This window comes from Tachypleus tridentatus, chromosome 13, assembly GCF_004210375.1.
Source record: "Tachypleus tridentatus isolate NWPU-2018 chromosome 13, ASM421037v1, whole genome shotgun sequence".
NCBI classification, from domain to species: Eukaryota; Metazoa; Arthropoda; class Merostomata; order Xiphosura; family Limulidae; genus Tachypleus; species Tachypleus tridentatus.
In genome coordinates, this window is record NC_134837.1 from 97,410,349 (window position 1) to 97,435,903 (window position 25,555).

Consider the following 25,555-nt stretch of genomic DNA (forward strand, 5'->3'; position numbering starts at 1 on the left):
CAGCCTTCTATGAAGACTGGACCTTAGAAAAACCAGAAGATTTTCAGTGGGGTACTTCTTTGCCCTGGACAACTTTTTGTTCATAAAAAAGAAGGGTGAAATTAGTTAAGACAGTAATATGAGTTAACAATGAGAGAACAGGATATGACATCAATAGATAGGAGTGAGTATATCCTGCTCACATAGTAGAAGGTTCTCAAGGATTAGCCAAGGGAATTACAAAATAAATGGAAGCCATCACCTCCAAAACAGAAAAGTCAGCTCACAACACTACAAGAATTGCAAAGCTATAGGATAAAGATGCAGAACTCCTTGAAAAATGTTTATCTGAAACCTGGACTCATGACAATTAATTTCAGAGATAAAGTTAACTTTCATAGAGACAGACAAATTAGGACATGTAGATAAGCATCTCTGAGATCCACTTTTGTCAGTTAAAAACTACAATGAGAATACATCTGCATAAAATAATCAGGATGGGTAAAATCTATTATTGGTCTTCAAACTCCCAACTTTTTGGTGCTACAAAAAAGATGAAAGACAAATATAGAAATGTGTGGTGCAGAGCTTCCATGGCACTTTTTTCTAAAAGATTTGACACTTCATGATAAAAAATTTGAATATAAACTATGTTATATGGAAATGGAAACAGAAATTTGGAGTGTTGAAAGTAGAGGATGATACTAAATAAATTGAAGAATATAACAAACATCAAACATTAAGCAAAGATTTCAAAGATGAGCAAAAGATCTTAGTTGGCTTTCCAAAATATTTAGGAGAGGGCTGTATGGAAATGAAAAAAAGTCAATTTAAGAAGAAGAAGAAGAAACAGAAACTGAGAAGTAGTAGAGAAAGAAGCAGCAGAAAAATGGCCACTACTAATTGGATGATTACGAATAATGCATGATGCCAAAGCCTTAAATATGTCTTGCTAACAAGCTTCTTCTGATTCATAAGTTAATTTTTGGCAAATACCAAAAAAACAAAAGAGTAGAAGAAAGAGTCCACACTTTTCGAGGTCAGCAAAAATACTGGCAGAGAGGTAAATCCCTTGTAAAGAAAGTTAACAAGCTACAAAGTTAAAAGAATAAGGAAGCTAAGAATAAATCGGTTAGAGCTACAGAAAGAGAAAAATGTAAAGCAGCCTACTGTTCATGAGAAGAAGAATCAGGAGAACAATAAGAGCTGAAAACTATTATCTGTGCTAATAAAAAAATTATCAAAATAAGCATAATTATAAAATGTTGGTGATAACATCAATTAGAAGACAAGGTGGAAATATACATGGAAGATTTTCCAAAAAAATAATCTGGGAGTATAAAGTATGAAATACCAAATTATTAAATAAAGAAAGCACCTCTGAAAGACTTAAGGAACAAAAAACAGTAGGCAAATATAATTATGAGTAATTGGTTAGATTTTAAAAGTATCAGGTTTAACCTAAATGTCAGGGGGAGAAGGAAGAAATAAATATTCCAGGATGGAATTTCATAACAACCGACTTGGACCTTCAAATGTATCAGAAGTTGAGAGAGAGCTTTGAAATAAAGTATTTCAATGATTGACAAAAGTATTATAAAAGCCAGGAATCTCAGAATTTTTGTGAACTTCAGAATTCATAACAAAAAAGACAGTTCATGATATTAACAGAATACGACTGTTGACAAAGTAATTGGAATTAATGCAGGAAAGCTGAGCTTATGAAAAATCTCCTGACATATGCACAGTAAGTCATATGGAAGATGGATGAATGGGAAGCTATGGATGAGTTGATTTGTATTGTGTTCAGAACACACAGAACTTTGAGTCAGAGGGTTTTTGATAACATGACAGCAACTCAATGAGAATATACTTTCAGTATTTCATAGGCAATTCTACTTTATATGAAAGTAGCTTAGTTTTCTTTGTTCTTAGTAATACATAGTGCAGTGGTGGCCAAAGTTGCTTAATGTAAGAGCCACATACGATAAGGTACAGATGTTTGAGAGTCACAAGACATGAATAGATATTACACACACGTTTTTATTGTTACATAAATATTATATACATATTCAAAAATACATTTACGTAATAATACATGTGTATATATAGTTTTTTAAACTGTTAATTTGTATTAGTTTTAATAACCACAAAGTACAGATATATATACCAAATGTTTTCAAAATCCTGGCTGATCATTGTTAACTGAGTGTATTTAATACAGTAATGAACTATGGAAACATCTGAGAAAAATATGCAAATTTGCATTTCATTAACATTAAATGAGATTGCCAAAAATAAAAAGAGGTAAAAGCAGATATTTTTAATGATATTTATTTGTCTTAGTAAATATCTGGTCAAAACATGGAGGAAAATATGTAAAAAAATAATCAGATACCACCTTCCAAAGTTTGGTTTTATCATAATATTTTTCTGACACAAACAAACACTGATACAATTATCAGGCTATTTACTAGTAGAGGTCTTGTGAGTTTCCACTGAAATTCTGGCTGATATGTTGTCAAGGTTATACAAATAATTTCCATCAGGTGTTGATTTGTAAAAACTGCACAATGCTTCAACTTCACAAAATCTCATTACAGAGTACAGTGATTCACAGCATTATGTTGTGCTGAAAATTGAGATGAGTCGCACACTGGTTTTCTTCAGTTCAGGATATTTTATTTCTGGAACTTGCTTCCAAAACTCATTTGTATAATGGGATTTATGGATAATCTTTAGACACAGGTCCTCCTGTGCATCTTTTAGTTATATTTCCACAGCAGATGATACTGTAACCAGAGATTGGAGAACTGGACAACCATCATTGATCACATCAACCATGAATGGATTTGCAAGAAAGGCAAAGCAGGGCTTCAGCTTCTGAAAGTCCTCAAACATGTCTTGGAAATTATCAAGCAGTCCTTGTAATTTATCTTTGTATTCTTCCAGTTAGAGGTCTTTTATTTCAATATCAAGGAATGTATTTACTCTCCTTTTGAGATTGGGAAAGTAAGTGAAGTTTGTTGACAATATGTCTCTTTGAAAAAGTATTATTTTATTCTGAAAGCTGAAAACTGTCTGAGTAAGATTAGAAACAATCTTATCCTTCTCATGTAGTGCCAAGTTGACAGATTGTAGATGATTAATTATATTAGTAAAGAACATTAGATCTTGCATCCATTCATCATTTCCCAATTTAGGAAAGAATCTTTTCCTTTTTTCAAGAAAAGTAATAATAGGTTCCAACAGATTCACAAACCTATTTAAGACATTGCTGAATGACAGCCACCTCACAATGCAGTAGAAAGAGACATTGCTGGGTTTATCTTCAAGTTCCAGTTCTTTAATAAAATGTTTGAACTGTCAGTGGGTCTTCTCACTTAAGTGTATGAAGTTGACAATTTCAAGGACAAATTTCATAACATCTTCATACTTGAAGTATCTGACTACCAGTTGTTCACAATGAATAATTCAATGAACAGGGAGAAACTCTGGATAGCTGGGATCACTTTTCATAAATGCAATTAATCCTGCATTTTCCCTACCATTGCAGGTCTTCCATCTGTTGCAACACTGATGAGTTTATCCAGTGGAATATCAGCATTTACTAAGGCTCTGTCAAGCTCACTTTTGATGTCAACACTACGAGTTGTTTCTTTCAGTGCCACTAAGTTCAACATCTCTTCTTTTACATTTACATCAGAGGAAACATAACAAACAAGTACTGCCAGTTGTGGGTTGTCTTGTTTGTCTGTAGATTTGTCAAGGGCTAAGCTGAATGCAAGGGAATTTTTTAAATCATTTTGCATTTCGCCTGCAACATCAGCACTAATTAGATACATCTCTCTGTGGTATGGCATGAAGCTGGTGTTTGTGCTATCAGTCTCTGAAGTTTTATGTTATATAGATCTAACATTGCAACAACTTCAGCTATATTCTTTTTAACAAATTCACCATCAGAATATGGGCATTTAGCATAAGCAATATTCCGAGATATAACAAAACTAGCTTCAGTTGTTGTATCAACATCCTTACTGAATGTTGTCAACAGTGCCTGCTGGCTATTTAGTGATGATTTTAACACAGTTTACTTGTTTTTCTGTAATTCTGATTTAGGTGGATAATCAGACAAAAGTTTTTGTGATTTGTTTCATAGTGGCATTTCAAGTTACTGGCTTTATAATGACTGAGTAACACAATGCAGATAAGACACAAAGCTTTACCTCCTTAAATGGTGAATGCAAAATCTTCCTCCCATTCTGGCTTAAAATTTCTGTTTTCATCTTCATACTTTCCCTTCTTACAATTTGATGCCATCTTCCTTCACAAAATTTTCACAAACACTTCTAAAAAATTAAAGTGAAAACAACAATAAGCTCCAACACACACAACACAACCAAACTCTACAGTGCCCAGTATCACACTAACACTCCACTAATTTCACTGCCTGCAACACAGCCACACACTCCACAATCCCAAGATCGCAAGCCATGCCCACTAAAACTAACATTGTCAGCACGGTCTTGTATGATTACTGATTCTCCAGCACAATTCCTCTGTAATCCTTGCCGATCCAAAATTTATCTCATCCCTGACTCCAATCTAGCATTAAAATTAGGATTTAAATCCCTAAATATATTTACTTTCTATGAACATTAAACTTGTTTTTGTTCCAGTGGACTCTTGAGATTATACCTGATAAATAATTATAAAGCTTGAAAATTTTTTTATTTACATTTTATATTAATTGTGATGCAAAAAGGAGCTCAGCTAACATGTTTCCATAAGCAGCACATTATATGTCAAAGTGCCGTGATTTGGCCACCCCTGATATAGTATATATTTTGATGTCAGTCAATTGTGCATAAAAAAGTTTCCCAACTTTTTGTGTGTCTTGTTTCATATCTACATTACACAGTTTATTGCATAATCTTATCTGGCACTATAATTAATACTAATGAAATAATTTTTTACCCATTATGTACTTTACTGTGAGATTAAAAAATTGCCTTCTGTGTGTAGTTATCCTTAAAGTCATACGTTTATTTTCCTTTTTATTTTTATGTCCATACACATTAAGTTTTTAAATTCAGATCACAGTACATAGTTTACACTGGTGTGATAAAGTTATAAATTGTCTTTGCTCAACTTTTATTTCATTAGACAGTTATGTACATTTTTAAACAATGTTAAAGGTTTACAACTTAGAAGTAAATCTACACATTAAGGCCCATGATTTACTCTGTAGTTAGTACATGTGCTTCTACAAAACTGTAATACTTTAATATTAATAAAGTAAATTACAAATAAAATGAACTTGGATTATGCTGACAGATACTAATGAAGAGTAATTAATTTTCAACATATTTTTGTTTGATCTTGTTTAATCCTACAGAACATAAAAGATGTATAATAAGTACTTACCCATGACAAAAACCTACACATTGCCAGGCTGCTACAAGTCTTGCTGTTCTTAAAACAACTTCTTTAAAGAATTCTCTGTACTTTTCAAGAGTATGATTTTCATAATTGGTGTGAATCTGAACATCAGTTTATGAAAAATTAGTACAACAAACTAACCATAGGTTATAAAACTTCCAAAATTATACAATGTGCATGGATATTACAATTCACATGACTAATGGGATATATATATATATATATATATATATATATATGTCTCAATATCCTTGAAGTAAATTTGACATATTTGTGAAACAAATCAAAGCAGAGCTGATGTGTGGTGGAAAACATTAGAAAAAAAACGTTAAAATTTAAAAACACAGAATTAGTGTATGAGGCTACAATTTCTCAAAATATATCTCACCACTTGGTGAGAAACAGAAAAATACACGGCAAATGGAAAATTAAATACACACACGTCAAAAGTGAAGTCTCAATCAGAGAGCAGTAAATTTCAACCCAGTTTTCATGCAAAGCATTACTGTTGTTTGCAATAGGATTTATTCAAAGGATGCTCTGAGCCAACAGATATAACAAACATAATTTAGAAGAAAAATGTATAAATAAAATTAATATTTGAATATATTGTAAGTTATTGCACAATGAAATAAGATAACAGCCAAGATTTTAAAGTATTTTAGTTTAACAGTATATAAATAATTATGAAAATATATACATTCTTCCAAATTTGGATCAATCAAACATTTCTCGTGGGCTTAAGTCTCTGATTACATTTAGCTCAGCAAACAAAAATGTTTTTGGGAGTTCTCTTACACCTTTTCTCAGGTTGAATCATGTACTTCTTAAATTAATAACTACACAGTAGTTTGAGTCAGAGTTTTGTTAACATCCTATCAGTTTCAACAGTTGTAAAAAGATGCTCAGGAGTTCAAGACATACTTGAAAAAAACCAACTTTAAATAGTACATTGAAATTTTTCTAAAACAGTTGCTTCTCTTTTTCTTCACTAACATAGTTCAAAACAAAATATCAGTGAAAAGCATATAACTGTAAACAACAATGGCAAAAAGAACAACTGTCTTGTTATACACATCTGTATGTATGCACATAAGTGTTTTATTTATTTGTGTAATTTGCATTTCTGAATAATGTACCTAAATATATTTCACTTTTTGAGATAATAACAATCCTGTATTTAACAAACATATAATTATTTGACTTACATATATATTGAGTTTTAAACAAACCTCAGGATAAAATGTTTCTATAGTGTAGTCAAGAAGTTTGTGCAAAATATCTTTTCTTCCAACACTTGGCCCTCGTCTCCCAGTAAACTGGTCAATGGTCTTAAAAATTTCAAAAGATCCAAATCTTTGGGAAAAATGTGGTATGTAAATTGTTATTCCATACAAATTACATTACATGAAAGTCAAATACATTTAAATATATTTCATTAAAATATTGTATCTATTGTACTTAAAGCAGTATTTAATAAAAGACTATTACCAGTATAGTATCATAAGTTTGCGCTTTCAACTTTATCTTTTTCTAAAGTTGTTTAATAAATATATAAACTAAAAAAACAAAGTAAGGCAGAAAATTGTACTGTTCACCAACAAAAACTAGTTAATAACTAAATTACAAGATGAATCATAAATGGAAGTGAGATTTACACTATTTAGTAGAAATGATTCATACCCTTTCAGCAAGCTTGTACGAAAAGCAATGATTATAGACACTTCCCTAGTTAAGGTCTTTTCACAAATGATTCTGAACACATTTACTTTTTACTTAGCTTGCATGTTAAAATTAAATAAAGGAAATATATATTTTTAATATTACAAACTGCCATTATATTTACCAATTTAAGTGCCAAGCTTTCTTTAGAAACCCAACAGTCCCACACCTGTGGGAGGCTGTACCAAAAATGAGCCAGGTATACTCTTTGCTCATTGTGAAAATGTGTCATTAATTTGAATGAAAAGGAAGTATATCCAATAATCAAATGGACATATTAAATGGTGAAGAATGGCTAGGGTGTGTCAGACTAATCAGTTGGTCAACTGCAGTCCAAAACCAGGAAGCATTAGATATTTATCTTCCAGTCCACAGTAGGAAGATGATACATATCATTTTTACCTTAAGTTGAAAAAGCACAAGGGAAAAACAGTTTCCATCCTGCTATCAGAGTCAAGACACATGTGCACAACCAAGACCAGGCTAGCTGGGAAACCAACATCCAAGCAATTGTAGGAAGGGGAGAATACAATGTAGCAGTACACTCAAATCCAAAACAAGGCAGCATTAGGAATTCATCATCCATTCTATATGTGGACAAGGGCTTCCTACTAGCCACATGTGTGAGGTCTTATGCTGGCTAGTTCAGCTCTAATCCAAATACCAGACTATCCAGATCCAACATCCAGGTGGTGGTATGAAGAGGAATCCCAGCTAGAGGGGTGAACTGCATTTTGGTGAATTCCCAGTCCAAAACCAGACAGTGACAGTGTCAGGTACTTTTCACATCTATGGTAGGAGAATGGTTTACACACCATCTACACTACCATACTTTCAACTGAATACAATTGAGCACACTCAGGAAGATGCTTCAGTGGTCCATCATCCCAGCAACTAGGAGCATGTAAGTGGCAAACAAGGACTGTTGTATTCCACTCAAAGATGGGGGGAACAATGCTAAGAAATTCATCACCCCAAGAAAATGGCAAGCCTGGAGGCTGATACGATTAGAATAAGTCTACTGAGAAAAAACCAAATTTCAAAAACAGCCTTGAGAATGAATGTTCCCATGAAAGTGAATTTAATAGTCTACTGTGGAATTAATGAAATGCCTTATGAGGATATTCCCTGCATGAGAACTAGATCTCACACTACTGTTTGGTGGACAGCAAGATCTAAATTATTTATGCAGAATGAAGATTCAGCCTCTCTTTATATACCCTGGATTACCTGACCTTTAATATGCACTCCTCATCTACGAAAATATAAACTTGTTCACAGAGGTAGACATTTACACGCACACAGAAATATACACTAATGGTGGAGTTCATTTAAACCAACCACAACTCAAAACCTAAGATGTTCCTCCTGATGAAAAAAGTGGAAGGTCCAGTGGATTAAAGTTCCAGATCCATCAGTCACACTGAGACTACAGAAGGAATATCAAGTGTCCTATCCCAAAAAAATCAGAGATTCAAGGAAAACCCACAAATTCAAAGAAACAGAACCATCTCTGTAAGTAAGTATCTGACTGCCATTTCATAGCCTGGAGCCATATGGGAGGTGGCTTAGCTGGACTGAAAACATGGTGAATAGTTGTATAGCCCAGCCGAATACATATGGCGCTGATGTTAGATGAAAAGATAGATTCCTGCACTGTAGAACCTGACCCGTGTACGTGAAATATAGCTGAAGACAAAGTGAACTCACTATGAGAATGTAAAGAAATGCCAATGTAGGGTGAGAAGGGACACACCTGAAGACCTGGAAGGATAAAAAAAAAATGGGTTGAAATAAGAAAGAATGAAGAATGACTACCATCTTTCTTTGTCACAGATGCAATGAATAACCAAGAACATTCCAAGAATGGGATCAACTGTCACTACCACTCCCCATGACTACAAACTCTGACAGTCATGAAATGAAAATCCACACCTCACTGTTCAGGTGGAGGTGGAAAAAGCCACAGGTTCGGAGGATAATAGAAGTGAAGAATTGATTGAAAATACTAACTTCGATGCCAGAACTTGAAGTACCCATGGATTTGCAGTGAAGAAATTATTAGTTTTCCAGCAGTAGTTGTAACCTCAATCTAATTTGTAGTCATTCTAGAAAGAAAAAAGGCATAATTCATATTTATTTCCTAATTGTTAATGGTGTTTATGAGATTGGTCAAATTGACTGAACATGCACAGAGATTCATTAGTGAAAATAACAGAAAATAAAGTTTTTTCTTAAAAAACATCTGATAACAATTTGGACTTCATAAAAATTTCCCCTGTGAAATTTTAAAAAAATTTCAGATGCATAAAAGTTATTTTAATCTTAAAATGAAAATCACTTTGCATGTTAAACAGGCAACATGCAAAATGATAAAAGATATCAGAAAAAAACTGCTTAACAAACCTTAAAATGTAATAAATATAATAATTTGCATATGCAAACATTGTAATTTTTACTGATAATCTGTAAAATTTTGTGAGCATGCACTTACTTATTTAAAAGTTACAGCATAAAAACTATAATAAGCACAAAATGATTATAAGGTGAGTCCCAAGGTATCATAAAAGCAACCCACAGATCTGGAAATATTTTTATAATTTCTCTACACATTCTTTTCAGAAATGAAAATATTTTTATGTTAAATTAAATCTATCTCAACACTTTGACAAGGCATCAATTAACTTCTACTTAGTTAGGTTTACTGAGTAATGATCCTGCAATTCATTATAGCAAAATACAAAATCTTTTCAGCTAATTGCTCAGAACTTCCATATTTGAGTACATATTTATTTATTTTGTGTGAAATATACAGCTTGGTTTATTAAGTAAGAGTGATATCAAAACACAGAGCCATGAAATGCCCAAATTTGTGAGGATATATGAAGAAAAGGGAGAGATATAATTAAACAAAAGCTTGTTTTAATCACATTCCTCCTTCAAATGTACATTATATACTTCTGCTCACAGTTTCTCTAAACAGTGAATAAAAACAGCACAACCATCTGAATGAATATCAAGTTGGCATTATAGGTAGTGCACATAGATATTTTCTTATTTCTAATGCACATTGAACCATCTGGAAGCTATAGCTGTTAACTCAAAACATTGTGTTGATGATAATCCTGAGTAGGTTAAAATTAACTATATTATTCATATTCAATGCACTGCATATTAAATGAAGTTTTAGGTGCAAGGACATCTAACATGACAATGTTCCTATCAGTTCCACAATATAATCTTTGGATTTTGGTGAAAAGGTGTGCTAATTTTCAGCAACTCTGCCTGAATAATACCTTAAAGTTAAAATATGTTGCTTTAAAAAAATGACTAAAGAGTGACACATCAACATATTGGGTGTTACTTTTGTAATACCACCTAAATGCATATATTTAAATGTAACTTGTGTAAAAGGCACACACTTTAATCAATATATTGGTTCTTAATGTTAAGAGAAGTGCACATGAAGTTATGATGAAACAAAAATCAGTATGGAAATAAAAACATGAAGTACAGGTACCTTACCAGTGTCATATCTATTTTGGCACAAAACAGGTTAAAAACAACAACAACTGAAAGTATTTCATACCTAAGAAATGTAGGTGCTATCCTTAATACTACTGAGCATTTTTCTTCTTTTGGATGTCCATCATAGAAGATGTCCCGCACAACTTTACTATCTGAAGTTATGCAGGTTCCTGCTCTTGTAGTTGGAATACCTAGATGATGCATTGCCTATTCAGAACAGAAAAGCAATGGATTTTTCAGCATTTATCAAAATGATAAAAATAAAAGTCTAAGTTTATAATGAAATTAAAACTTAAAAACACAGCTTAAGTTTAGAAAAAACATTCTTAACACTACATGTACATGCACTTTATATGTTATATTTCAACATTTAATAAATAGACTTGAATCAACAAAATATTTCACTGCCATTTATTGTACTTTCTAACCCTAACTAAGTTTACCCAATGTCTTGTCAATGAAGAAAAGTTGTATTTGAAAGCTGCAGAAATTAACACAAATGCATTTCAAAGAATAAAAAAAATATTTACTAAAAATACCATAAAAAAACAACACAAATCTGTTTGAGCCTTTTAAACCTCACCATCACTAAATTATGTTGCTCTTTTCTGCATAAGCTACATCTCATAACTTTATAAAAACCTATAAATTACACTGAGCAACAACAAAAATTCTATGCTAATAGAAACAATGCAATGTTTTCTGCAAAATTTGACAATGCTGATTCTAAAAATCTTGTTGAAAATTACTGATCACCTAGTTTTCAATTTATGAACGAATAATTCAAAATATTCTTACGAACCATGAAAATAATATTATTTAATAACTTTTTTTCTCATTCAAAGCATCAGAAACAGAAATCAATGACTTAGTGTTCCCATTGTGCAAAAGTACAACTCTTGGACTAACTTTAGATTAGTCAATAAAAAGTTTCCATTCTTGAGAATGTGTTCCATATCTAATTCTTCCATTAGTGCATCCACATTTTCACAGAAACACAAAGTATCTTGCATGCTGTAATGTTCATTAAGGGCGAGATTTTGGAATCTCTTGTTTTTAAAGCTAATAAGTACCACTACTGTGAACAAGAGCCAAGAAGTTCACCATGCTGATTTTTTAGATACAAATCACAAGTAATATCATTTAGCTCTTTGTTGGTCATCAGTTTATGTTGAGGTGCCACAGATACAGAATTACTAGTTGAAAAGGATGAAGATAAAGCATTGCCTTTTTTGTAGGACAACTCTTCTGTTTTCCAATTTGCTAGCAGATGTGACCATTTCATCAAGTGCTGGTTTCATTGCAAATGCAATATATAGATATTTAAAATAATGTTTAGTTTTGCCTGAATATCCAGATACATTAGCCATGCAAAAACAACAGACAGTTAGATCATGGGAACTGTAAATGGCATATCTGCTCCCTTCTTATTCAGCCACTGTGTCTTGCCATGTATAAACTGTGCAACAAACACTTAGAGGATGGTTTTCTTGGTTACTAATTTTACACTCAAAACAACTGTAGTAAGCTACCTTTACCTTGTATGTGTGTGTTTTCTTATAGCAAACCACTTCAGGCTATCAAACTCCTGATTTTAGCATTGTAAATCCGTAGACTGTACTAGCAGGGGCACCTTGTATGTGATATTTTTCCTTCAGAGACAACTGGGCAATTGTTTGCAATTTTGGACTTCACTTGAACCATAAACACTAGTATTTCAAATGATTTTCTAAAACATATAGAAGAACTTGTGCTTACAAAACTAGAGTTTAACTGATTCTAAAACTGTCAAATAAACCTAATTTCATAGCATAAATATTTGTGCTGAGTTTGATTACATGGCATTTCATATGGTGCTGATGAATTATTGAGATATTAATATAACTCAAAATCTAGAGATAATGGACAAATTCTGAGAACTTTTTGAAGTCAAAGCCAACAATTTACCATGAATCACTTGAGCTTTCTCTAGTACAATTTTTTTTTGTTATTTAGCACTCTTTAAAAAAATCATCATTCACTTTTCTGAGGTAAACAGCTGATTATTTGTTTTATCCAATGATAAATTTCCCTACAGCTAATATTAAAATTATTCTTCATTAGTAGTTATTCACATGTTTTGAGGTCATAAAAGGAACGACTATAATATAAATCAAAATCAGGTGGAGAAGAAAAATTAAGAAACAAAGAATACTAAATTTTGTTCTCAGTGACTAATAGTTTATTAGTAAATAAAACCCATGTTTCAGAATGGACAGGAAAAATATTCTAAATAACTGGTATGTGGGTTGTTTACAGGTGTTGTGAAGAAATGCAAGATTAAAAATGCTTTCATTGTTCAATGTGATTTACACTAAAATAATTGTTTCAAAATCACAAAATATAATTTTAAAATAATTTGAGTAAAAATTGTCAAAAAAAGAAAAAACTAGAATTAGTAGTATTATACTTTGAAATGTGATATGTAGGTTTGCACACTACCTTAAAAGGTCTGAATAAGGTTAAATACAGAGCTTTCTTTAGACCTCCCCTCCTACATAAATTTGGAGAATACTACACCATTGGGCAACTGAACAACAAGCTGATTATGTTATTACTGAAGGCAAAAAATGTGGAATATGTAGTTAAAGTCTACATATCACATATGCATATTATGCTTTATTTATGTGACAACTGGTAAGAGCAAATTTTTAAGGCTTCCAAAAGAACATAATAGTAAGTGTCCATTGATTGGAACCATTATAACTAAAGACTTTTCAGTGACTGGATATTGAAACAAGTCTGTCATTAGAGTGAGAATCAAACAATGTACCTGCAGCTATACAAAATTGTAACCGTTAAGTATTTGTATAAAACAAACAAAAAGATAAATGGATAAACTTTAGAAGTGCAACACACATCATACTGTGTTACACTTAACTGATCCCTTTGATACTGGTCAGGATATCATTATTTCCAATTAACTTACTAATATATTTCAATACAACTAAATGTTTTTGCTTAAGTGTAGATCTGATCTTCTTCTCCTTCAAGTTGTCTTGATTTTGGATCTTAGAACAGCTCACAAAAGTAACTTCTGTCTGAAAAGTTTTCCCTTGAACTGTTAATCTTATTTTGTTATACATGTGCTTTATATATTCCATGCATACATACACATTTTAATATACATGCTGAAGACATTATGTACAGTTTAATTTTTGCAAATGGTGTACAGATTATTAATGTAACTGACAATGGCAACTAATAAATTCATTTCTACCTCACTACACAAAAATTCACGTATACTTGAGCGAAGCACCTTCCTCCCATCAGCAGATCGAGAATAGGGTGTAGGACCAGCCCCTTTCACTTGAATTTCCCAGCGTTCTCCTTTTTCATTAATTATTTCTCCTAGATAGCTGTAAGAGAAAAAGAAAATAACATCCTTCTAACACAAAATTAGAAATAATGTGGTTTTGATAGTATTTTAATACTGAAGTTGTTGTTAGTATTATATATAGTATTGTGAAAGAACACACACACACACACATATACTATGCAAATTGGAATTTGAGATGCATTTTAGATTTACATATGAAAATAACCTCACGTACCAAACAATACAAATTTATACTACATGTATACATATTACAATACAAATTAAGTTTAAATAATGTCTTCAAGATCATGAATCAACCATCAATACTGTTCTTTCTCTTATATTACAAATTAATGTTATCATGCTTTTTAACTTATAATGCATAAACCTATTTTATACTTAATTTGCAATGCAGACATAAAGTGCAGTTCATAGTTTACATTCAGCATTCTCTTACAGTTATACTCATAGGGCTGTTTTACTCAACAAGTGCAAGGTGATTATTAAACTGTTATGAACTACTAAAGCACAAGTTAAGCATTAAATTGCAGCATCTAATTACAATATTAAAACAAACCATGAAAATGACAATTTGTGATTTTCAAACAAAATAACTATTTCTAAAACGTAAAAAAAACAAAAAAACTTCAAATACACAGCAAAATCTTTACAAAACTCCCTGGACCAATACACTGGTTTTTAAAATAAATTACGAATAATGATTTAGGTTCTTACATAGCTGCACCATCTCCTAGCTGTCCAGCAAAATAGCCAAACTGATGACCACAATAGCAATGAGCAGCAGTATCTGAACCTGGCAATATCTTATTACCAGAAAAATACTCAGCGAAATCTTTTCTTCTAAGTTCTGTTTCTGGCAAGTCTAATAGCGACATAGCCGATAACGAATACGCAACCACTTCAGGTTTATCTAAAGCAGTTGGGTTCACTTTAGAAAAACATGCCCCTTCCACTACTCTAACGAAGTTCTTTTTTCTTGGTCTACAGGCAGTCGTCTTAGTGCTAGGTTGTCAAACTTCAACGTTTCAAGTGTAGTCATGGTTGAAATTAGTCGATACAATTTTGATCTCCAAATATAGCACGTATGACTAAATCTAAACCTAAAAAACAAAGGTAAACTACGAACCATCGACGTTTAACTTCTTCCAAGTACTAATTATATCAGTATTACTACTACTAGTAGCAATAATTCTACTTCTAAATTCCAGAAACTGTTCTACAAATTAGTTTGGTTTAATTATTTAATATTGGGTGGTAAAAATTTCAACGCTATTTAACATCAACAACACCTTACTCAATAAACAATCTTCACACATACGCTAACGATGAAAAACAACTAAGACAGCTTTATGTTTATATTTCATTTCTACCGTTGCTATTTTTATTTGTACTACAGTAAGTAGCACTAAATTTGTAATTTGTGATTATGTAATATACAAGTTACTCCTCTAGTGGAGTAAAATGTAACCTGAGTACATATCTATTTAATATTAATTTCTTACAAATCTGCACGTTCCCGAGCTTTTTAGTAAATTAGATAAATGAACATTAGTATTTACCTCGTGTAATACTATCTTATCACCAATATACTCAAGTTTCCATCCTTTTTTTTTCTCCACAGAGTTCTTTTCCTTGCGAACATAGAATTTTATATCACAGACAATAAATGTATAATATATATATATATATATACAAGCTGAGAAATACTTCCTTTATCTGGGTTATGGACTTTATGGTGGTGGAATAGTATGACAAATAGTACAAAATTAATCACTTTCGCACAATTTATTCATAACATAGAATATTATTACAGTATTCGTTATTATTTTGCCAAAGGTTTTGTATAAGCTTCAAGAATTCACTTTCTCTATGTAGATGTATATATAATTAAAATATGGTATGTGCAATGAGTAGGGTGATTTTGTACAAAAATGTAGAGGAAAAGTAGTGGCTATAACGGGTACTTTCTGTTATTCGCTTTCAACACCCAGCTCCTTCCACAGTGTTTTACTTTATTAATTTATTCACGGTCACTGGCTATTCGTATTAGCATTATGATGACTGTTGTAGTATCAACTTCATCGGAGTTTATGTATTATTGTAATAGTGACAACTTTTGTTTTCATTTCAGTCCTCCATAGAGAGTGCGGCCAGGTGGGTTAAGGCGTTCGACTCGTAATCTGAGGGTCGCGGGTTCGAATCCCGGTCGCACCAAACATGCTCGCCCTTTCAGCCGTGGGGGCGTTATAATGTGACGGTCAATCCCACTATTCGTTGGTAAAAGAGTAGCCCAAGAGTTGGCGGTGGGTGGTGATGACAAGCTGCTTTCCCTCTAGTCTTACACTGCTAAATTAGGGACGGCTAGCGCAGATAGACCTCGAGTAGCTTTGCGCGAAATTCAAAACAAACAAACAAAACATAGAGAGTGCTAGGATATTTTCTAAGATATACAAGATATTCATGTGTCCTCCACTCACATTATGTGTATATGTCATGTTACAGAAAATTTAAGGTGTGTATTTTATTACAGCAAAACCACATCAAGCTACCTGTTGTGGCTACTGAGGGGAATAAATCCATGATTTTAACGTTGTAAATCAGAAGATTTGCAGGTACCCACTGGGGAACGGAAAATTTAATAACTTTTTTTTTTTTTTTTTTGCTGTGAGAACGTGTTGCTATTTACGAATGTAGTTAGCTTACATAAAAAGTAACAATGCTCAATAACATCAGTAATGATAATGGAGGTGTTGTGAATCCCATTAACATGCCCCTTGTTCCAAATTATCATCAAACAAAGTTTGGGTGAGATTGGTCCAGCGACTTAGGAGTAGTTAGTTAAGGACAAATAAACAGACGCACAGCTTTTCATGCTTTGTATATCTATATAGACATATATTACACATGTGAAATTTCATTTCCATTATGTATAATTTCAAATGACCAAAGTATTTAGGTAGGATGCATACATTGGTTGCACATACTTATTAGGACAAAATGATCTGATACTCTGTTCTTGCTACCCCTTATTTAAAACGTTGAATGTTTTCGAAATAACTTTGTTTTCCATAGTTCTGAATTGGGTGTAGAGATACGCTCAAATAACGCTTTAACCTCCCTTACTTTGGCGTATACAAAATACGAATTCAATAACTGTAAATAAATAAGTTTCTTGCAGGGGAGATGGCACTTAACGTCCAGAAATTGAAAGCTGCCTTTTCTTTTGAAGTATCACATAATAGATATAGCTTTTAGATTCATAATAGACAAATAATCGTTTGTACTAGGTAGGGTCATGCGCAAACCTAACTTTGTTACTGCTAATATGCTTTGCATTTAAGGTCAGCTCTGGCAAAGGATAGCTTGATAAGAATTAAGTAAATAGTAAGATTTAGTGAGAGCTTTTGTAAGAATGATTTATTATGCTTGGGTTGAGTACAGTATTTTAGCGATTTTTCTTTATTTTAATTTTATTTAATCTTTGAGTTAACTATAGACTTAGTAGGTTTTAGTTACCATATAAAGCGAAACCCATTGCAATGGTAAAAGGTATATACTAAAGGATTCACTGCATGTCTATTACCATTTAACACCCATCACGTTATTTTGTTTTTCTTCGGCATTTTGTTTGCATTTTTACTTATGTATATAAATTGTTCAATTTTCCAGATTTCTATCTTTCTTCTAGACCATCCTGTTTGTAAATTGGAAAGATCATTACATTTGGTTGTCTAGTATTCTTTGAACCTGCAGTTACTAGTCCTAACTGAGTGCTCTATGGGAAAGCACTTGCATTGAAAATACCAAGAACGATATACCAAAGACATAGTAAATTATATTTTTTCTAAGCCACTCAAGCCTTATCTCGTCTTCTAGTTTTAGCTGAAACCATCTCTTAAAATGTTGCTTAAAGATAATGCCATAGATCATTCCCGTGCAACACCATTTCCAATTACTCTATCATGCATTGGCGCCGTTGGACAATGCAATTAAGGGATATGGTACAAGCAGTTCAAAGATACAAAATTTATTCATTTTAGAAGAACACTGGGTGATCCAGCACACATAGTAGTATTATCACTTTGGTAACACTCTTTATAAACTTACATACTTAGGTGTGTTGAACTTGGAAGACAACAGTATAATTGGCATATATGTTTTCCAGGAAAATGGAACATCATCTCATTTTGTTTTTGAGACAATTGTATTATCTAATTGCTGGAATGGCTGAATGTAATGGTCATGTTCCCCATATCTAATATCACTAGAAACAATCATTATTTAAACTCCATTTCCAGATTTACATAGTTATCATACACTTATCTATGTATTTGATAAGTGGTTAAAACGCTTGAAAACTTTTACTTTATCACAAGTTCGATATTTCTATATTTTAAAAATTATTTATGGGGACCTTGTTGTTTCCCGCTGAGACAGTGGTATGTCTTAGGATTTACAATTTACAAAATTTTGCTATAAGAAAAACATATATACATATAAACATATAGACACCTTACTTACAGGGTATGAATTGAAAGATATAATTACCGATCATATAACATGCGTTTATTTATTAATACATAGCTACATTGGGCTTAAGACGTCCAGGTTCAAGGATTTCGTTCAATTATTATAGCATTCCAAAAACTACAATAAAAAGCAACTGTTTGTTTGTTTGTTTTTGAATTTCGCGCAAAGCTACACGAGGGCTATTTGTAATAGCCTTCCCTGATTTAGCAGCGTAAGGCTAGAGGGTAGGGAGCTAGTCATCACCACCCACCGCCAACTCTTGGGCTATTCTTTTACCAACGAATAGTAGGACTTTAGTAGGAATAGTAGCTTTGCGCGAACTTCAAAAACAAACAAACCTAATATATAGTTTTTGAATGTATAAATCGTGCTGAATTCCAGACTGATGTAAGAGATAATTTAAAATTAAGGATGCCTTTCCGTAAATTCCATGTTAAATGCCCATAAAAAAAAAAAGTCATTGTATACCAGCAAACACTTTGAGGAATGTATTTTGAAATAAATATACATATTAAAATAATATAAAAGAACATTTAAATGTTTTCCCTTTATGGATGTTTAACGTAAAACATAAAAAAGATAGAGGCAAGAAGCAGAAACAACTATTTGTGTAAATTTTGGGTTGTTTGGAATTTCGCGCATAGCTACATGAAGGCTATTCGCGCTAGATGTTGCTGATTTATCAAAGAATAGTAGGATAAGCAATCATGTTATAATATCTCCACGGCTGAAGGAACGAAGATGTGTGGTGGAATGGAATTCGAACCCGCGACTAGGAGATTGGGAGTTCAGTGTCCTAATCACTTGGTCATACAAGGCATTGTATGATGTCAGTTAAAGTTGTGAACACATTTACTGAGGCTTACAGAAAGAAAAATATAGTAAGAAAAAGGAGGAAATTATAGAATAAATAAATTATATTTCTACAATAATAATATAAAGTATAATCTGAATAAGGGTTTAGAATAAAAAATAAAGTACAAGGTTGGCCCGTAAGTCCCTACCCATCCATATGTTATTATGTTATATTCAATTACGCATGTATTATAAATTTGTTTCTTTATTTCAGAGAAATATGGCCGATGTGAACCCATTTACACTTGAAGAGCGTATTGTGACAAGTACGTCGTATAAGGCCTGGCATGGCCAAGCGCGTAAGGCGTGCGACTCGTAATCCGAGGGTCGCGGGTTCGCGCCCGCGTCGCGCTAAATATGCTCGCCCTCTCAGCCGTGGGGGTGTATAATGTGACGGTCAATCCCACTATTCGTTGGTAAAAGAGTAGCCCAAGAGTTGGCGGTGGGTGGTGATGACTAGCTGCCTTCCCTCTAGTCTTACACTGCTAAATTAGGGACGGCTAGCACAGATAGCCCTCGAGTAGCTTTGTGCGAAATTCCAAAACAAACGTCGTATAATATTATGCAGCGAGAATGAGGGACAGCACACAGATACACTGGATACATAAGATATATGGGTGGGTAGGGACTTATGGGCTACCCTGTATATTGGGTAAACTTTAAGTATTTTTATTTGTTTTTGACATTCTTTATGTATTTAATTTATACGTGGAGTGTAATATATGCTTGAACATTTGAAATATATGTTCATTTAACATAAAATATTTATGTTTAGTCATAAAACTGTGTTTGTATGTTTTTGTTATATATTCTCAGTAAATATATATACTGAAGAATGACCTTAGAAGTCACGAAAGCGGTTGATGAAATCAATACAGGAAAGGATAAATCGGATAATCTGAATTTACAGTGTTTTGTTATTATTATAAACATGTAAATATTATTGCGGGTTGTTTATATATATACATATATTATATGTTTTTTATTCTTTTAGCTTTATAAAAGAATAAATATGTATTTGTAATATTTGAGATACAGTCAGCGATCATCAGAATAGATTTAATTTCTTTACATTATTTTTTCAAAATTTACAAAAGTATTAATAGTGCCAAGTTTTAGAAAAACATTAAAAAGAATTATAACTGCATTATATTTTTACTACAATTAATAATAAAGGCGATGTAAACGCTTTCAAGTGGCACAGTGGTATGTCTGTGGACTCTTGTCGCTAGAAACCGGGTTTCCATACTCGTGGTGGGCAGAGCACCGAACCCATATTGTAGAGCTTTATGCTTAATTTTAAAGTAAACAAACAAACAAATCTTAGTTAAAAATGTTGTAAGTCATTTCAGTAAAATGTATGATGTAATGGAGCATAGAAATTATTAAAAAACCTAACGAATGAAATTCTGTTTTATCGATGGTCAGGTTGTTAGGTCGCTCGACTCTCAATCTGAGGGTCGTGGGTTTGAATCTCGTCTCATTAAACATGCTTGCTTTTGCAGCCGTGAGAGCTTAATAATGTAACGATCTTTCCCACTATTCGTTGATAAAAGAGTAACTCAAGATTGCGGTGGGTGGTGATGACTGAATGCCTCCTCTCTAATCTGATATTACTAAATTAAGGTCGGTTAGCGCGAATACCCCTCGCATAGCTCTGTGCAAAATTCGAAACAGACCAAAAACTGTTTTATGGTAGCTTATAGGCATTTTTATACAGTAGTGCTAATTGTGAAGGTGTAGTACGAATGATTAGCCTGAATTATTGATCTAAATCATCATATGTTCAAAGAATAGTATATATTATTAAATAAAAGAGAGGTATCTTTGTTAAAGGATTTAATCGTATTTGTGATGAATCTAAAGTTCAGAGAGGTTTATTTATATATATACATAATTCTGAAGCGACACAGAACGGTAGAGGAAATGTTTTGGACGTAATTTAGAGTTATTTGTTCTACTTGGAAACTGTGTTAGGTTTACATTTATTAAGGACTTCACAAGTTTAATTCAATTTTTTTGCATGTATAAACTCATAAGATTTTTCACAAATAAATGAAAAGTGTTAGTGGCTTTATTACCAAAGGTAATTACATATTTATCTCTTATATTTTTTATTTCGTTTTTCATTTACTATGGTTAATCATTTCACTATGTTCAGTGAAAGGTTGAAAAGATAAATTCAGTCTGTAACTAAATTTTTCTTTTTATTTCTGTATTTATTGCTGAGCGGAAAGCTACACATTGAACCATCTATGTTGTGTCGATCACATTTATTTAAACTCGTTCTCTGTAAGCACTGTAAGAACACGGATTGACCGCTGAACAATGGAGTGGAGGTAACCAACTTTATAAACGAACACGAACTCTCACAAGTTCCTAGTTATTACTCTTAAAACAACAACAACAACAGCTTCTTTAGTTTGGGATTTTCTCATATTTTAGACCAAAATTACTCCTTATTATATTTGAAAACGCCATTTGTCACAATGTCATGACAGGTATTAACGTAGGAATTTAAATTAAAGTAATATAAACAGTCCTGCTTTTCTCTTCCGTTTATTTTCCCCTTTCTAATGAACTGTATTAAGTTTCTTCATTTATAATTAATATTAGTGCGTTCGTGTATATGTGTGTACTTAGAAGTAATATGCCAGTTGTGTATGTGTACATACTACACCAACAGAAGGAAGATGTTAATTATTTCTGTTTCAACACAGTGTAACACTACTATTTACCCGTTTAATATCGTATGACAAATTTATAGTGCACTTTGCATCCATTAGACAACTGGAATGCTGATGAATTAATCCTTTGAAGGCTGATGTAGTGCTATTAGGCTACTATAGTATGGTCTTACGCACAAACAGTCTCATATAATCAAGTAGCGAGACCACTTCACTTACTGATTACCTACATAGCTTACACTGCTTCAACTTATTTAAATTTTGACATTTCGGTAACTTAAACAACAAGCTCGTATTATTCTGACCTACTTAACTGGTGTGTTTATACTCTCATTAAGAGACAGTTTTTGGTTCTTTATTATTTTCAAATATAATAAACTCTGTCTCTTTTAATAACCGTTATATTTTCAAAGAACTAAACTTCTAGATTTGTAGATGTAATAAAACGTTCCATGAACGAAAAGTATCAATGTCCAAAAAAAATTACTGCCAGTTTTTCATTTAAGCGCAGTGTAAAGAACCTATGAAACACTGCTAGGTCCGAAAGTTATCTGCAGATATAGTCCTTGTTTAAAAACCCTAAATAAGACAATATCTTATCACTAAGTAAAAGAGAAAATCGTACATGACAAATATGTAATGTGATTATAATCAAGGTCAGTAATCGACATTTCCTAACCGTTTCTAGTATTTTGTGAAACGTTTGGCATATACGCACAAAAAAATAAAATAATGACTTTTAACAGACTTCACTAAATTACCCTATGACAAGGAAACATCAATTACCTAAAAAAAAACAAACACCGAAATTTAACTGTATAGATGTAATAGGCGAACATGCTTGCAATGTTAATTTACTACAATAACATAAGATGTGGCATAGTAAAATCAAAACATTACTATTCAAAATAAAGAAAGAATAAAATACCAACTGTTTACAATTTATAAGACTCTGACTAGCACATTTTGTTTACAAAATAGAGTTCGCTGTCATTATGAAGTTAGGTATGAGAAATATCGAAGTGTTGTGAGAGATAAAAAAATAGCTGAATTTTGGCCTGTTCTTAGTGGATGAGGGTCTACTGCATTTTAAATTGTTAGTAAATGATTACAAAAAACGGCTACTTTTCTTCTTTGTTAATGGTATGGACATATTAGAACTCAAGGATTATGAAACATCAAAACAAGTGTCTCTTTTTCTTTCGGCATTGTTTTTGAAAATTAACTATAAAATACAGTAGTTTAACAGAAATATAAGAGCAGAAGTTATGAGAGAGAACGAATTAACTGAGAGAATAAAAAACGAAGGAAGAAATAAATGCTGCCGCTAAAAACAAACCTAATTCTAAATCCATGGATCGTTGATTATATTAACATACACATACAGCAGTTTTTTTATATGTATCAGTATATGTCAGTTTCTGATAGAAATAAGTACAACCTTAATAAAGCTGAAGGTAAGGATATGTACGAGTATAGTACGATTATAACAAAGTGGTGTCAGAAGCTGTCTTTGACAACTACGAGAGTTGTTTTTATCTTTGTGGGTAATAACTTAGCTGAAGAGGTAATTAAATGTACCATAAAATATGACTAACAAAGCACATTAAAGAAAGTAAAACCAAATATAACATTTAGAAGTAATATATTTATATATGTATGTATGTCTTCACATTTCTTTTCAAATACCTAAGAAATGCTCCCCAGTGGCACAGCGGTATGTCTGCAGACACACACTGCTAAAAACCAAGTTTTAATACCCCTGGTGGGCAGAGCACAGATAGCCCATTCAGTAGCTTTGTGTTTAATTCCAAAGAAACCGTAAACAAACCTAGGAAATAAATCAAGTACACAGGATCAGACAATTAAAATTTCTAAGAAACCAAATTTGCGTTTTTAGGATCGTTAGTATGATTGTTCGTTTGTTTTGAATTTCGAACAAAGCTACATGAAGGCTATCTACGCTAACCGTCCCTCATTTAGCAGTGTAAGACTAGAGGAAAGACAGCTAGTTATCACCGCTCACTGCCAACTCTTGGGCTACTCTTTTACCAACGAGTAATGGGATTGACCGTCACTATATGACGCCCCCACGGCTGAAAAAGCGAGCATGTTTGTATGACGAGGATTCGAACCCGCAACCCTCGGATTATAAGTCGAGTGCCTCAACCACCTGGCCATGCCTGGTCTGTAAATATGAGGAAACATGACAATAAGGTTGGATTTATCATTTGTTTATTATTGCTAGACACGAAGTTAACCAGAGGTATCGAAATAGCTACTAGCAAATAATAAGATTTAAATTTTTCAAATACTTTAATCTTAAGAGACACACTGAATTCACTTAGATTAAAATAACTCTTATTAATATTTCAAATATATCTTTTGTTGTACTTGTAAATCATAGGCTACAGCTGACCAAGCCTTCAAACCCCCTCTCAGAGCTGATAAGCAAAAGTAAAAACAAATATTTTAACCCTATTTTAGAATGAAATGCAAAATATGTTTGTAAACCTTGATGTTACTTTGGCTTATTTCGCTAATAAAAGAAGAATGACATATTTTTACAGAAAAATGCCTGGCAATTATTTTAAATAATTCAGTGATAAATAGTTCAAGAGGATTCGTTAATTTGTATTTTCTTCATGCTTTCTTTCGCTTTGTTTTTTCTGCCCATATAATTTAGTATATAGGGGCATGGGTTTCCTGATTAAAGAATTGATATTCCATTATTCATACATTTACTTATTAATAGAAGTCAGTAGGAGATGACCTCATAAGTGGCGAAACTCCTACTCTATCTTTATTGCATACATAGTTATCTCGTTATCTGATGCTGTGTTTTGACGTACCATTCTGTCTTGTCAAACCTATCTGGACTATCTTTACTTCACACATTCCTATTGCTACATTTATTGTTTTGTCGTTAGGTTTGTCTTCACTGTGCGGGGCCACTTTTATTTCATGCTCTTCTCTGGGCTCTTGGGCCAGACATGGCCAAGCGTGTTAAGGCGTGCGACTCGTAATCTGAGAGTCGCGGGTTCGCATCCCGGTCGCGCTAAACATGCTCGCCCTTTCAGCCGTGGGGGCGTTATAATATGACGGTCAATCCCACTATTCGTTGGTAAAAGAGTAGCCCAAGAGTTGGCGGTGGGTGGTGATGACTAGCTGCCTTCCGTCTAGTCTTACACTGCTATATTAGGGACGGCTAGCACAGATAGCCCTAAAGTAGCTTTGTGCGAAATTCCAAAACAAACAAAGAAAACAATTCTCTGGGCTCTTTGATGGGCATTGTAATTTACTTTCTTTCACCTATTTACGATTATATTTCCTCTGTTTATTTCTGTTTCACCCTGTTGATCGTCTTGCCAGATCCTGGTTATTATTATGTTTTGGGACCTAATGTTCCCTTTCGTCAGTTTTGCGCTAATAT

The 25,555-nt window shown here is 32.8% G+C and overlaps 1 protein-coding gene across 1 annotated transcript in view; it reads right to left on the bottom strand.

Moving 5' to 3' along the window:
- The window catches only part of LOC143239211 (protein adenylyltransferase SelO-1, mitochondrial-like), a 40,722-nt gene extending 25,394 nt beyond the window's left edge, over positions 1-15,328 (bottom strand). Inside the window, 6 exon segments of the mRNA XM_076480102.1 lie at positions 5,407-5,522; positions 6,654-6,777; positions 10,733-10,878; positions 13,931-14,069; positions 14,765-15,023; positions 15,026-15,328. Coding sequence (XP_076336217.1) covers positions 5,407-5,522; positions 6,654-6,777; positions 10,733-10,878; positions 13,931-14,069; positions 14,765-15,023; positions 15,026-15,179 — 938 coding nt within the window. The 5' untranslated portion in view covers positions 15,180-15,328.
- Between the last annotated feature and the right edge of the window lie 10,227 nt (positions 15,329-25,555).